Source organism: Puma concolor, chromosome C1 (genome assembly GCF_028749965.1).
Source record: "Puma concolor isolate L17-30 chromosome C1, mPumCon1.1.hap2, whole genome shotgun sequence".
Lineage (NCBI taxonomy): Eukaryota > Metazoa > Chordata > Mammalia > Carnivora > Felidae > Puma > Puma concolor.
This window is the reverse complement of record NC_141674.1, coordinates 55,435,141-55,450,807: the sequence shown is the minus strand read 5'-3', so window position 1 is coordinate 55,450,807 and position 15,667 is coordinate 55,435,141. Positions and strand designations below refer to the sequence as shown.

The window sequence follows — 15,667 nt, the reverse complement described above, 5'->3', positions numbered from 1 at the left end:
CGTGCTGTTTGCTAGAACAAGTCCTGCGTTTTGTTAACCGAGGCCATAGGACAGTATGGCCTGTTTTATAAAGCATTCTAAGTGGAGAGGAGAGGCATATGAAACTCACTAAAATCTCTGAAAAAAAAAAAAGTGTGTATAAAACTAAGAATGGAGTCTGTGCAACCGTAGAAACTGCCTTTTTTAAGTATCCACTTCTTTGCACCTTCTATTTCTTTGGAGCCATCCTTTACATAAAAGCAAGGTAATTATTGGGTGGAGTGAGAGCTTAGGTCAGGTAATAACAATAATAAGTTTCCTGCTGATGTAAACCATTGTGGTTCTTCTCTTTGTCCTTCTGAAAAGTTGGACTTCCCATAACACTCTGTACCAAAATAAAAACTTGATTCAACTGAAAAAATATGTTTCTTTGTGTTATGTATTTTTGACCTTTCAAACATTTTCGCATATTCTACCTTTGTTGCTCATCAAGCCTAAAAGAAAACTGCTTTATTATCCTTAGACCCTGGGGAGCCAATCCGAAGCACTGAACCTATTTCATTCTACCCTTCTCATTCCTGAGCTTATAGACTCCCCCATACTTTTAGATTAGCAACCCAATTGACAAAGACTGATAATAACTTTATGTGTGTGTTGTTTGTTTCTGCCAGCTGGGTGGAATGATGACTTAGAGCTAGAAACTGAATTTCAGAATATACATTTCTTGGTCACTGAGTTTCTGAATTGAGTTTCAGACCTGCTGTGCTAAATATTAGTGTGATTATTTGCTTGGTGTCTGCCCACCCCCCCCACCCCCCCGCCAGACTGTGAATTCTTTGATGGTAGGGACTATATGTGCTTTGTTCACCCCTGTATCTTGAACACCTTGAACACTACCTTCACAGAGGAGTTATTGCAACAAATATTTGCTGAGTGAATGAGTGATCAAGTTAATGGGAGAAATGTTGGCTTCATGCATACCCCATATTAAAACATGATCTAATATTTTAAGTGTGATTTCCTTAGTATCCTGCAAAATTATCTTAACATCACCAAGGGTAAAGTATTTTTAACAGTGGAAAACATAGAACACACAATCAAATGGAACATACAATCAGCTTCGCAAATCAGCTAAACATAGGTCATCATTTTCTTTGTTCTCTAACAATATAAAATCAATTTCCTCCCTCACGACAAAAAGTAAAAACAAATTTACGATCACTTTCTTTAGGTGAACATTGCTGCTGCTTTTGAGATTGTGTTCCACTGACTGGTGGAGTTTACCTCCGACGTAAAGCACTTAACACGATGCCTGGCACAAAGTAGGTAGTTCTCATTCTGATTATCCCAAACGCATCCCTACTTCTTGGTCTGAGAACTTCTTTGCCCTTTGCAGCTGGCTAAGTCCTTGCCAAGGCCCCACTCCTGCAAAAGCTACACACTGCTAATGACCTCATTTGTTCCTTTATACATTTGGGCTTTGTGTCTGGTTTGTTCATGATTTACTACAATGTTCAAGTCTACCCTCAAATCCACAGAACATTTACTAGGCTATTAGCCTTCATTTGCTTAGGTTGGCATACTCAGTGGGTGATAAAACTAAAAGGCTAACAGTTTACATGAAACTAATTCCTGGTTAAATAGAAAGCAGAACATGTCCATCACGTGGAACATATAAAACATGGTTATGAATCATCAAAATAAGCACTGCCTTTTCTAAAGTGATGAAATATTTGTGTAGCATCCAGAACAACTCATGAAAAAATGTACTCTCACCATGTCTGTATTTCTCTGAATACTCAACTATTGACAGATAGAGTCCTATTATATCAGAAAGGAAAAAGTATTCCGGGATATTTTAGGGATCTTACATCATACCTCACTGACAACTTTATTGAATTTTTCAAGTTATTATATATATTTAAATTATTTATTGAGTTTTTAAAGTATATTTATTTATTTTGAAAGAGAGAGAAAGAAAGAGACAGAGTGTGCAAGGAGGGGAAGGGCAGAGAGAGAGCGAGAGAGAAAATCCTAAGCAAGCTCCGTGCTGCCAGCGTGGAGCCCAGTGAGGGGCTGAAACTCATGAGCTGTGACATCATGACCTGAACCGAGATCAAGAGTCAAACGCTTAATTGACTGAGACACACAGGCACCCCTATTTATTGAGTTTTTAAGTAAATTTCTAAAAGCCCCAAGTAACGACAAAAATAGCTTCTTTGCCCATATAAAATTAAGCCTCAAATATCAATGTTTTCTAAGATTATTAAAAACATTTTTAGCTGCTCCTTTAAATTCCTACTGACAGAACACTTGAAAATTACTAAAGTGAGTAGTAAAGTTTTATCCAGAAAGTTATGCAAAAAAACTTATCTAGATGAATGATATTTCAATACCCATTCTACAGATATTTGTGAGTAGAAGTTAACTGGTTTTAAAGAGAGGGGAAAGGGGTTTCAGGTGAAGAAAACAGCAGATGCAAAGGCCTGGAGAGACAGAGCATGGACTTTCCACAAACGGTAAGGTTTTCAGTAGAGCTGAACCTTTGAGGGATTGAGGGCCTGTAAAGGTAGACACTGGCCACCTCATAAAAGGCCTTGTAGGCTATGTTAAGAAAATTTGGACTTTTTTTTTAAATTTTTTTTTTTAACATTTATTTATTTTTGAGACAGAGAGCATGAACAGGAGAGGGTCAGAGAAAGAGGGAGACACAGAATCTGAAACAGGCTCCAGGCTCTGAGCTGTCAGCACAGAGCCCGACGCGGGGCTCGAACCCACGGACTGCGAGATCATGACCTGAGCCGAAGTCGGCCGCCCAACCGACTGAGCCACCCAGGTGCCCCAGAAAATTTGGATTTCTTCTTGAGGAAAACGGAAAGCCATTGAAGAGTTTTCAAAGTGGGTAAGAAAATAAGCACGTTTAGAAAGATCATTTTGGCAGCAGTGTAAACCATGGCTTGATGAAAGATACGGAGCCAATTGAAAGACTGTTGCAGTCTCTAAATCAAAGTGGAGATCACGGCAGAGGGGATAAAGAGGAATGAGTGGATCGCAGAGAAAGTCAGAAGCAGAATCTGTGAGACTTCATGACTTAATGGATGTGTATGCACAAAAGAGGTTTTAGGCAAGGAAGAGAGGGAGAATGAGGAGTTAGGAATGACTCCCAAGAATAGCTGGATGAACGTGGTGCCTCACAATGAAAACACCCTCTAGAAGCAAGAAGTATGAATAAAAATCAATCAGCATTTGCTAACAAATTTGTAGAGTGATTTTATAATCATCATTATCATAAAATAACTGTATGTGTTACACTTTATAATTTATCAGTGCTATAATTAACATTGCTTCATTCGATCCTGTGATATTTTTCCATGTTACAAATTAGAAAATCAAATTACAGTTTAAATTACCTTCTCAAGCTCTCTTAGCTGGAAGCTACAGTACCAGTATTAAAACTCTAGTATTCTAACATGACTGTGTCCACTATGACACAGTATAACATTTGGTAGAACTATGGTTCTTGTCATTACTATGAATGATCAATCTATTCAAAGTTCCTTTTGTGCTAGAGACTCTGACAGTACTCTGCATAATTTAATCCTCACAACCACCCTAATAAAGTCAACATTATTATCTCTATTTTACAAGTGAAGAAACTGAGATTCAGAGACATTGAGTATTTAAGGTCACATAGATATTAAATGGCAGAACTGAAATCTGATTTTCCAAATCTGAATGCCACAGACAGTACTTACAACTCATGCCAACCTGTTCTAACACCATGTATTAGATGTTCTTGTGACCATAGTTCCTCGATAAGCAATTTATAGATGAAACATACGTTTACTCAATCCATTGGTTGTTAATTTGGATTTTTGGTTCATGTTAATTGTGGATCTTCATATTATCAATCATATTGAACACATGGTAATTAATTCCAGCTGTTAAGTCCAGATAACTGATCTTACTTTGCTTTGGTACAAAAACTTGGATCATATAAACATTCTCTACATCTATAAGAATGTAAATAACTTTAAGATAATTATACCAGTGAGAATAAATCAGATTACGTTGCCACAGCCAATAATTGCCAAATCTCAGCGGCTTTAAATGGTGAGAATTTACTTCTCGTGTACATTACATGTTCATTACAGGTGAGCAGGTGGTCTCATTTTATATTTTTTTGACCAGAGACCAGGTTCCATCAAGAATGATGTCGGTCATCAAGGTGAAAGAGAGGGAGGACTGGGGAATCATGCACCAATCCTTAAATGCCAGGTAAAAGTGGCATATGTTACTTCCAATCACCTTTTATTTGCCAAAGTATGTCACATGGCCACATGCAACTTTAAAGAACAGGGAAATAGAATCCCACCATGTGCCTGAGAGGAAGAGAACTGGAAATATATCTCCCCTAGAAATTCACAACTATTCCAAATATTAGTCAACTTCATGGTGAAAGATGTTCTGGGGTTGAATAAGTTTGGGAAATATTGAATTCAAAAAATTAAAGAAGTTTCCTAACTATAAGTCTTCCCTGAGCCCGTATATATAACATGCATCATTAATCTACAAAAAAAGGGACCATTACTATAGGATTTTTTTTTCCAAAGACCATCTTCAAAGACTCATGTCCTAAAGACAATACTTTCAGAAATAGTACTCTAAGGTTCTGCTTTTAGAATGTATTTGTGGGAAGAGGAGAGGAATGAAGAAGGAGAGGAAAGAATGAAGGAAGGAAAGAAAAAGACCAGAGCAGTGCAAATTTTTGGATAGTTTTGAGATCAAGAGTTATACATAAAAGCCTTCCATAGTAGCTAGTTGCAGCCAAAAAATGCATTTCTAATCTCTTGCATATCACATTAATTTATTGAGCATCTGTTAAACATCATATATTATCCTACATAAAGCATGTAATATAATGCAGATTAGTATCTCCTCACAGATGAAGAAACTAAACTCAGAGAAGACAATTACATATTTAAAGCCACACAGATAGTAAACTGAGCTGCAGACTAGATGAGAAGGAAAAGTCATGTCAACCTCCAAATAGAAAGGATTAAATGCTCTAGTCAGAGGTACAAGAAACAAACTCTTTTTGGTCAAAAGATGGAAAGATTCATTTTCATTTTGGTTATCTTCTCTGGTTGTACCTTGAGTTACGTGTAAGGAGTGATATTTGAAGGCCTGGATGAAGAGCTTTGAATGCCAGGCTGTTTGGATTTTATTCTCCAGGTAATGCTGAGCCATAGAAAGGTTTTGGGTCAGGAGTAAAGGAATCAGATAATCATAAGAAGACTTAGCATTTCTTTTTTTTTTTTTCAACGTTTTTTTTATTTTATTTTATTTTTGGGACAGAGAGAGACAGAGCATGCACGGGGGAGGGGCAGAGAGAGAGGGAGACACAGAATCGGAAACAGGCTCCAGGCTCCGAGCCATCAGCCCAGAGCCTGACGCGGGGCTCGAACTCACGGACCGCGAGATCGTGACCTGGCTGAAGTCGGACGCTTAACCGACTGCGCCACCCAGGCGCCCTGAAGACTTAGCATTTCAAGTTCAAGGGAGCCCTAGGTAATTGAGTCCAACTCTCTTGATTCACAAATGGCAAAAGTAAAGCCCTCAAAATGGAAACGCCACAACTAGGGCTTTCATTATTGGTATTAGCTTTTTATCTGGGAACGCGACCTGATTAGTTTGCCTCCCTTTGGTCTCAGGCTGAGTTCAGGTCCCACTGGCCTTGCATTTGCATCCCAAACTAACGTAAACCCTGATGACGTCTTAACAGCTGGCAGAAGAGACTATTTTGAGCCCAGGGGGATAAAGTGGGGATGGTAGCAGAGTTCAGAGGTACCCGAGTGCATCTGACATCCAGGATAGGGATCATCCCTTGGCTGAATATTTCTCTCCTGGGTTGTACAGAAGCCCAGCCCATAGCTACTGATCACAGGTTTATTGCAGAGCTATGTTACACCTGGCATTATCAAGATGGGCAGTATAAATCTCCAAAGAAGGGAAGAAGTTGGTAATAAATGGCTAAATAATTGCTGATGTTGTGGGTGTGCTAGACTTGGTCATGCAGATGCCCCTCTGGAGTTGATAAATGACAGATTCACCTGCCATATTGACCTATGAAAAGATAAGGTAGCTCTGTCTGATGTCAAAACCATTCCTGCACATTATGTGCCTTTCTTAGCAAAATGACTCTCCTCCTACCTCCCAGTTGTGTGAGCCAGAGACCTAAGTACCATTTTTGGCCTCCTTATCCCTGATATCTAATTTGTACCAAGCCCTCCTATTTTTTGAATACTGCCATCTGCCCCATCCTTTCTGCAATGACTTTAGTTGCGAGCACATCATATCTCATCTAAATTATTGCCAAAGCCTTTTTTGTTTGTTTCTCCTCCCTCAAATCTTGCTCCCCTTAATCCACTCTCCCTACTGCAGCCAGAGAGATTGAGAAAGCAACAATTCTTTGAAGTAATATATTTATTTTTCAGAGTCAGAAATGCTTTCGATCAGAGCATTGATTTTCTTATTCTGTTTTCTGGCTTCCCTGCAGAAAAATGGCAATGCCACAAGAAGTATGGGTGATATGATCTTGATCACTGGCTGAACGGATTTTTTTTCCAACCAGAGATCACACAAGAGGAATCAATTTAAAAGATTAGTTTTCAATTTGCTAAAAAGTGAGTCAACAACTCTTTAAGATCTCAAACTCCAGCTTTCCTAGTTTAGGTAAGAGCTTTGCCAGAATGAGCACTTTCAGAAAGTTTACAAGAGAAATTTCATTATTTGGCTCATTGAGAGTTTATGTATTCGGGTTTCTGTTATAAAAAATATGTATTGATTAATGCATGCCTAAGTCATGGGGTGAAGGATAACAAGGAAGATTCTAGTCAGAGAACTTCCCCTGTATTCTAAAGGAAAGTTATGTTTTCTAGTCCATCCCAATGGTGAGGGAAGAAGATAAATGTTTATATTGTCAAGCAAGACACACGTTATCTCATTAGTTTTAAGAAGCAGTTATTGGGGCGCCTGGGTGGCTCAGTTGATTAAGTGTCTGACTTCAGCTCAGGTCATGATCTCGCAGTCCATGAGTTCCAGCCCTGCGTTGGGCTCTGTACTGACAGCTCAGAGCCTGGAGCCTGTTTCAGATTCTGTGTCTCCTTCTCTGACCCTCCCCTGTTCATGCTCTGTCTCTCTGTGTCTCAAAAATAAATAAATGTTAAAAAAAGAAATTAAAAAAAAGAAGCAGTTACTATCACAATTTTACAGAGAAGAATTCTTGGAGAGGTTAAATATTTTGGTTAAGATTCTAGATCATCTAAGTGGGATACGAAGATTCAAATTCAAAACACAAGAATGCAAATTTTTTTAAATGTTTTTAAACGTTTATTTTTGAGAGACAGAGTGAGAGCGGAAGAGGGGCAGAGAGAGAGGGAGACAGAATCTGAATCAGGCTTCAGGCTCAGAGCTGTCAGCACGGAGCCCAATTCAGGGCTCGAACTCAGGAACTGTGAGATCATGACCTGAGCCAAAGTCAGAAGCTTAGCTGGCTGACCCATCCAGGTGCCCCAAACACAAATTCTTAAGTTAGTTTTCTCATGGCTTTGAGAAGGTATTGCTTTCGATACTGAAAAACTCTTACAAGATAGGTTTTCGCACTCTAAAGATATGCTTATCAAAGTTTAAAGGGTTTAAAACTTGCCCCATGTCACTTAGTAAGTGACAAGGCTGACATTGAAAGTCCTACTTGGCTACTTCCAAAGCTTGTGTTTTCCGGATGTCTTCCAAGAGAGCATCCTGTTTATTGTCTCATGGATGCCGCTAATGGTAAGTGATGGTGTTCAGAAGTGACTGAATAACTAGCAATAATCATAAAGGCACATTATCAAAACTTCACAGTGTAACCTATGTGCTTTGCAAATATTGTTAAAATGAGATTCTGACCAATAAAATGTCAGGAAAGCTAGTATAAATTGGACAAGTGTGAAGGTGAGTTCAAAACTTGATTTGGCAATATTCACCACGTCAGATTCTTATTCAGCAAGATGAAGGGCTCCATTTTGACTTTTGTTTCTATTTTCTGTCCTTCTTGCCATCTCAGAAGTGACGCTTGAGGAGTCTATAGAAGCTCTGTGGACTAGAGTACTAAAAGCAGTCATCTATACCTGTGCTGGCCCTAGGTAGAGAAGGCACCCGGAAGGAATCCCTCAAAGTCAAGGTAACATTAACTCATGTGACTTCTTCATTTATTTTTTTTCCCCAGGCTTGTTTTAGTATGTCTCTAATTACTGCTAAGCCACTTCTACATCAGTTTCAGGGGTTAATTATCAAAATAAATTGAATTTGGCTTGGGAAAGACATGAGCTTGCTACCTTTCAGACAGTAAAGACCTTGTTTTCTTTAGTCTCCAGCTTGAAGTCATTTGGTTGCATAACTACTTTGATGATCTCAACATCTATGGCAGGTGCTATGGAGAATAGAAGCATGTGATGCTAAGGGACATGTTGAAGTAGCATGGATAATTTCATACATGGACAATTACAGAATATAATAAGTTGGAATTAAGGCAGGTGCTAAATAAGGACACAAGGAAAGAATCTGTTATTGAGCACTTACTAAGTGCCAGATAGTTTCATGTACAACATTTCATTCAGTCTGACGATAAGCATCCTGTGAAGTAATATTGCCACAATTTACCATTTTACTGGGAACAAAGTTGTTCACCCACCTGGTAGGTAGTGTGGCTAGGGGGCAAACCAAGTCTATCTGGCTTCAAGAGCTGAGGTCTTTGTTTATACTGTGTCTCAGATGGGAAAAAGAAGATGGTGAACTGCTGTAATAAATGATAGAGGCAGTGGTGTTTGATGGAGGCCCTAAAGGACGTATAGGATTTGGGGAGTTATGGCAAGTGGGGTGAAGTGAAATTCTAGTGGGAATTCTAGTAGGAATTGTTTGCTCAGAATGTTGAGGTGGGAATGAACCTAACTAACATGTTTCAGGAATACTGAGGGGACTGATTTCACGGCTTTTCTTCATTAAAAAAAAAATGTTTATTCATTTACTTTGAGAGAGAGCGAGCGCGTGCATCCATGCGCACCCGTGCGAGTGGGAGAGGGGCTGAGATTGGGAGAGAGAGAATCCCAAGGAGGCTCTGCATTGTCAACGCAGAGCCCACGGTGAGGCTTGATCTCACCAACTGTGAGATTATGACCTGGGCTGAAATCCAGAGTCAGACGCTTAACGGACCAAGCCACCTAGGCACCCCTCTTCATTTTTCAATTCAAGATGTTTAACTGGAATTCTTTCTGCTAATCCCATATTAAAGTATGATGTAGAATTTATTTAAGGTTCTATTTTAATAATTAACTGTGTTGGTTATGTCTTACAATAAAAAGTTAAAACAGGAAAATGTGATCACATAATAAATGTCATAACCACATATATGAATGTAAAAGTTTCAATGCAGTTGCAAATGACTTTGGTAAACGAAAATATTTTAGAAAATGACCCACGGTTTTTATATTTTGTTGGGCTAATTTCTTGAAAAATTATGAACTCATCACTCCCACATTGAGTGGGAGTTACATAGTTACTAGATGTTAGCAGATATAATAAGTGCTTTTAATCTCAAGAGAGTAAACCTAATTTACCAGATTTAGCATAATTTATCCATCTCTGGATTAGCAAGCCAAAATGCACTAGAAAGAATGCATTTGGAATATCTATGAAACACATCGGGCAGTTGAACGGATGTTTGTGCAAGGCTCTGTTTTAACACCGCTGACATCAGAATACAGTTTATTTAATCTTTCACAGAGTACTTTTCAGAGTATTTTCTCATATATTATTTATTCAATCCATTACTGGCTTATTAATCAGCATTCATTCATGTAAGTTTTCTTGGAGCTTGCCAGTGTGCTAAGGTGCTGATAAATAAATTGGAATGTAGTTAAATTGAGGGAGGACTTTGGGAACAACACCCTAATAACAGGGGGAACCACTTTTGGTTTTCAGACATAGAGGTTTAAATCTCTCCACTTCCTTCCTTACTGATCAACTTTGCAGGGCATACACAAGGGTTATTTTTGTTTGTGTGTTTTTTATTTATAGCATGTAACGAATACCTTGGAGGCTGCTGGTCATGGAGCAGTGGTAGCCAGTACAACAGAAGGTGAACTTGGACTTGGCTCCTCATTGGCTGCAGGACACAGGTTGTTGTCACTCCTTCTCTCCGCTCTGATGTTTCCTCTCCTGCAGATCCAGGAAGGTGGAGATGACTAAGTTCTCCCCAGAATGTCTAATCTTTCTGAAGCCAGACCAACATTTAAAGAAAATGATGTGCAGGACTCAATTTCCTTTAAAAACACCCAATGCACATCCCCAAGTGCAGAATTTGGCTACAACCTTCCTTCTTTGTTGAGACTCTCTTCCGTACAGCTGAGAGAAGAAACTACTTCTAACTTCCAGATGAGCATGAATGAAGTTTTGGAGGAAAGCCTGGTGCAACACTTTCCGCAGGTGGATTCCTCAGGAGAGAAGAGACATCAGGATGAACAGCTGGCCAAGGGCTTTGGGGCTCAAAGAAGCTTTGGGTCTCTTGTCAGGACAAGACTTACAGACATTGTGCTGCACTGATGGCTGTTCCGTGACTGATTTGCGTGCTCTTTGTTAAGACAAGAGCAGATGCCCGATGAAGGTAGAGCTTTGAGCATGCGCTTAATCACGGTGTTTTACTGCTCAGTACAACACTTGCATTGTGTTATGAAAATAATAGCTTTGGGCTAGGCAATCTTTCTTTCCTAAAAGTTGTGGATCAATAGTTAAAACCACAATGAAGTGTATTTTCTCTCTTTGCCAAAGTGAATGCACTGTTCTTTTCAAATTTTAACTAATCTTTTGAAATTTTAAATGCCGTGCAAAATTGCAGTTAAAATGCCATAAACCAAGCTCACTGTGATTTTCTTCTTGTAAAAAATTTTAAAATAACTTTAAAACAGTAAGCAGATTATGCTGATGGTAGGAAAATGTTAAAAAAATAAGCATAAAAAGAAAATAAAAATCAACTCTTACCTCATCATCCAGAAATAACTATCCACTCTTAACTTTTGGGTTGCTGTATATTATTAACTGAGAATTTAAACATTGTTTCGTGGTCAAGTATAAGAATCTAAACAAAGTACTTTTTCTCAAAACATCTTTAAGTGCTCAATAAATGTTTCCTAATATGCAGCCCTTCTACGTGAGGATAGCTGGAGACATATGTGTATCAGTTAGATCTCCCTAAAACCCAGAGAATATTTGAGTAATGAGCTCCTTCCTATAGTCTGGGCTGCTTTGGTTTTGCCTTCCTACTGCTGAGATAAAAGGACATTGTGTTGGGGCACCTGGGTGGCCCAGTCGGTTGAACCTGCGACTTCCCGCTCAGGTCATCAGGTCATGATCTGACAGTCGGTGAGTTGGAGCCTTGCATCAGGCTCGCTGCTGTCAGCTCAGAGCCTTGAACCTGCTTAGGATCCTGTGTGTCTCTTTCTGTCTCTGCCCCCTCCTTGTGTTCTCTCTCTCTCTCTCTCTCAAAAGATAAATAAAAATAAATATTTTTTTTTTAAAAAGGACATTGCATTCTCCTTCTAGAAATTAAGAAACTGAGACCTGTATAGCCAAATCTCGTGACACAATTGGATGTTTTTACAGACAGACAAAATAAGGAAATCACAAAACTATGTTTTCATTTCTAACTCTGACATTCAACTCCCCAGTGGTTTGTAACAATACACTCTCTGTTCGTCTGTGGTGCTGGTCTTATTACTACTACAGTCTGTATTTGAAATCCATCTACTACATTCTGGGCACTTAAACTGTGTCAAAGCCTTGTGCATGGCATTTAAACATTTTAACACATTTGTTGCAGGAAACCTATGAGTGTGGACAGTACACTTCATCACCATTTTGCAGATAAAGAAACTAAAGCTCAGTGGAATCAGGTAAACATGTCCTAAGCCACAGACAGCTAAGGAGGGTGGTGTTACTGGATTCAAACTTAGGCTGCTTAGCACGAAGGCAGTCACATCAAACTGTACTGGTGGTCAATGTATTCTTCACCACCAGGAACTCCCCGGGTATTTTTGTTCGTTTGGTTTTTGGGTTTGCGATTTGTGTGTGTGTGTGTGTGTGTGTGTGTGTGTGTGTGTGTGTGTGACTGGAAGAATGTCCATTGATGAAGTGGTGAAAATCGTATTAAGTCTCAGTCTTTGAATACATGCCTTTTCAATACGGGTGGGTGTGAAATGGGGAGACTGCATGAAGTGCTTTTGCAGCATACTGGAGTGTGATGGTGATCTCATGGTAAAGCACTTACCTGATTGAATTGTGAACTTAAACTAGCTGCTTTTCCCGTGAAGCATCTTTTTTTTTTTTTAAAGAAAGACTGAAAAACTGTAGTTATTCAGATATGGTATTTGAAATTAAACGAAAAAATGTGAAAATGAACAAAATGAGCCTCACTTCAAGAAAAACAATTGACAATAGTTGTTGCTGATGATAAAATTCAAGCTTCCAAGCAATTTTAAAAAACTTTTATCCTCTACCATGGGCACCAGTGGTGATATTAATGAATTTTACTTTTTGATATCGTGTAGTGAAATGCGTTAACATTTGGGAGATCTGCATAACTCAGTGAACCAATATTTTCCAAATGATGGATGCATGATATTACAAAATCATGAGTGGGGAAAAGACCCATTTAATGTGCAAAATAAAGATTTTAATCTAACGGTACAAAAATTCATTGATGTGATTTCAGATTCTACATTGCAACTAACCTTTAATAAACAGCTACTTGTCAAGTTTTGGTATAATATTAAAAAAGAATATCAAAATGATCTAAAAAGATAATTTCATTAAATAAAATAGAAATCATCTTAAATTAATGAAACAAAATAATCTTTTAAAATAACCTTCCCTTTTTCAACTAAATATCTAGATTTTCTGTGAGGCTGGACTTTTCTTTTCATATATTCAATCAGTATAACACACAGTAACAGACTGAAAGCAGAAGCTGATAATGAAAATTGTGCTGTATTTTATAAAGGCAGTCCTTAGAGTCTTGTAAAAATATAAAACAGGGTCATTCTTCAACATATGTATTTTGTTTTGTGAAAATAGATATTTTTCATAAAATGTTATTGTGTTAATATGTGGTAGGTTTATTATTTTTAAATGCGTTAATAAATATTTTTAAGTTTCTGTTTTAAATGCCAGTATGATAAATCTGGATAAATTCAACCCACATAAACAAAAGCCCTTTGCAGTTCTTAATAATTTTTAAGAGTATAAAGAGTTCTGAGACCAAAAAGTTTGAGAGTTCCTATTCTAGAACATGTATGTTTTTAGAGTTCATCAACAGATATTCAAGTTGTTTGCAGTAGTTGCCATTATAAATAAAGATGAAGTAAACAGCCTTGTTTATGTACCCTTACATATTGACACTTTTACTTTAATGGGATAGCTTATCAAGTTGCTAAGAAAAAAGGCATGTTTATTTTTTCAGGATATTTGTAGTAGTTACTATTTATTTGATATATACTTATAGTTATTTAAAATGTATCTATATAATTTAAGTACATGGAGAAACAAAAAAGAAAAATGAGACCTACTCTCTTCACTTAAATAAATCCCATAGTCAGGATGGGTGAAAAATATATGTATCAAGTTAGGAAATGCAAATAATCCAGAGAAGTGTGAAATAAAACAAAACTTCATTGCCTTCCATTTGGTTCTAAAGTAATAGTATAACCCTTATGAAGAGTTTCTTATAATTTCTGCCAGAAAAGAAATGTTTATATTGAATTTATATAGTGTAGCTACAAATACAGTTAGATAGCTTGCTCTATATCTGTGCCTATCTCTCATCTATCTACCTACCTATCTGCCTATTAATCTATCTATAGCAGAGATTTTTAACTGTCCTCCAAAATTTCTCCTCTTCCTTTTGGTCACACAGCTAGACTATATCTCGGTCTCCTTTGCAGGTATATGTGGTCACGTGACTAATTTTGGCCAATTAAATGTGAGTAGTAGTGATATGTGCCACTCCAAGACTAGCCCTTAAAATCATTCATACTATTCCTCAACTTAGCAAGTAATAGCCTTTGAGTTATTTTATGTATTTACATTAAAAATTTTTTTCGTTTTATTTTTCATTTTTTTTTTCAACGTTTATTTATTTTTGGGACAGAGAGAGACAGAGCATGAACGGGGGAGGGGCATAGAGAGAGGGAGACACAGAATCGGAAACAGGCTCCAGGCTCTGAGCCATCAGCCCAGAGCCTGACGCGGGGCTCGAACTCACGGACCGCGAGATCGTGACCTGGCTGAATGCGCCACACAGGCGCCCCTATTTTTCATTTTTTTTGAGAAAGTGTGCAAGCAGGGGAGAGGGAGAGAGAGAATCCACCCAGCATGGAGCCCCACATGGAGCCCCACCTGAGCTGAAATCAAGAGTCATTCATTAACCAAATGAACCACCCAGGCACCCAGTAGTTTGATGTTTGATTCTTTTTTTTTTTTTTTACAGGAATTAACCTACTCCAATACAATACCTACTGGGTTTATCATACTATTTAAAAAAGATTTTTTAATGTTTATTTACTTTTGAGAGAGACACAGAGCGCAAGCAGGGGAGGGGCAGAGAGAGAGAGGGAGACACAGAATCTGAAGCAGGCTCCAGGCTCTGGGCTGTCAGCACAGAGCCCGACACAGGGCTAGAACCCACAAACCGTGAGATCATGACCTGACCCTTAACTAAGCCACCCAGGTGCCCCTATCATACTATTTTACACAGAAAGTGACTACCATACTACTTGCATCCTGTTGTTGTATGTAATATATCTTGGAGATATTTCAGTAACATTTTGGTATGTGTATTTTAAATTTAAAAACATATATGAAGAGGGCCACGTGGGTGGTTCAGTCAGTGAAGCGTCCAACTTTGGCTCAGGTCATGATCTCGCAGTTTGTGGGTTCCAGCCCCGCATCAGGCTCTGTGCTGACAGTTCAGAGCCTGGAGCCTGCTTTGGATTCTGTGTCTCCCTCTCTTTCTCTGTTCCTCCCCCGCTCACACTCTGTCTCTATCTCTATTTCTCAAAAATAAATAAATATTAAAAAAATTTAAAAAAACATATACCAAGAGATTACCATTTAAAAAGTTTGTATTAATCCATATTCCTACAAGAAATTCGTGTGAGTACATATTTCTCTATATCCTCACCTATTCATAGTGTTACTGCACTTGCTAAAAATTTGCAACTCTTAAAGGTGAAATACTGAATATAATTTTTTACTTTATTGGCATTATCATGGCTATGGTCACCTTTGGATTTATTGGACATTTGTATTTTCTCTTCTGTAAATTAGTCTGTTTCTGTGCTTTGCCCATTTTTAAATGTATTTATAATAGTTTTCTTGTTACTTTTCAAAGTTCTTTAATATTAAGGATATTTTTTGAATGTCATCTGAGAAAAATACGTTCCCCCTCTTTGGTATGTCTTGACTTCACTTAGTCTTTTGTCAATATCTGTCTTTTATAGTTTCTGTATTTTCTGCTTTGCTTAGGAATATCCCCCTTTGTGCGAGGTTGTAAAAGAATTCTACTATGTTTTATTCTGATAATTTTGTTTTATATCTT

At 38.0% G+C, this 15,667-nt stretch overlaps 1 protein-coding gene across 1 annotated transcript; it reads left to right on the top strand.

Annotated features, from left to right (window-relative positions):
- Positions 1–5,521: 5,521 nt before the first annotated feature.
- Positions 5,522–14,193, top strand: INSL5 (insulin like 5). Its single transcript, XM_086715172.1, is given in 6 exon segments — positions 5,522–8,051; positions 8,053–8,203; positions 10,096–10,156; positions 10,278–10,540; positions 10,543–10,577; positions 10,580–14,193. Coding segments are annotated over 6 exon segments (609 nt in total). The 5' UTR covers positions 5,522–8,030; the 3' UTR covers positions 10,658–14,193.
- The last annotated feature ends 1,474 nt before the right edge of the window (positions 14,194–15,667 follow it).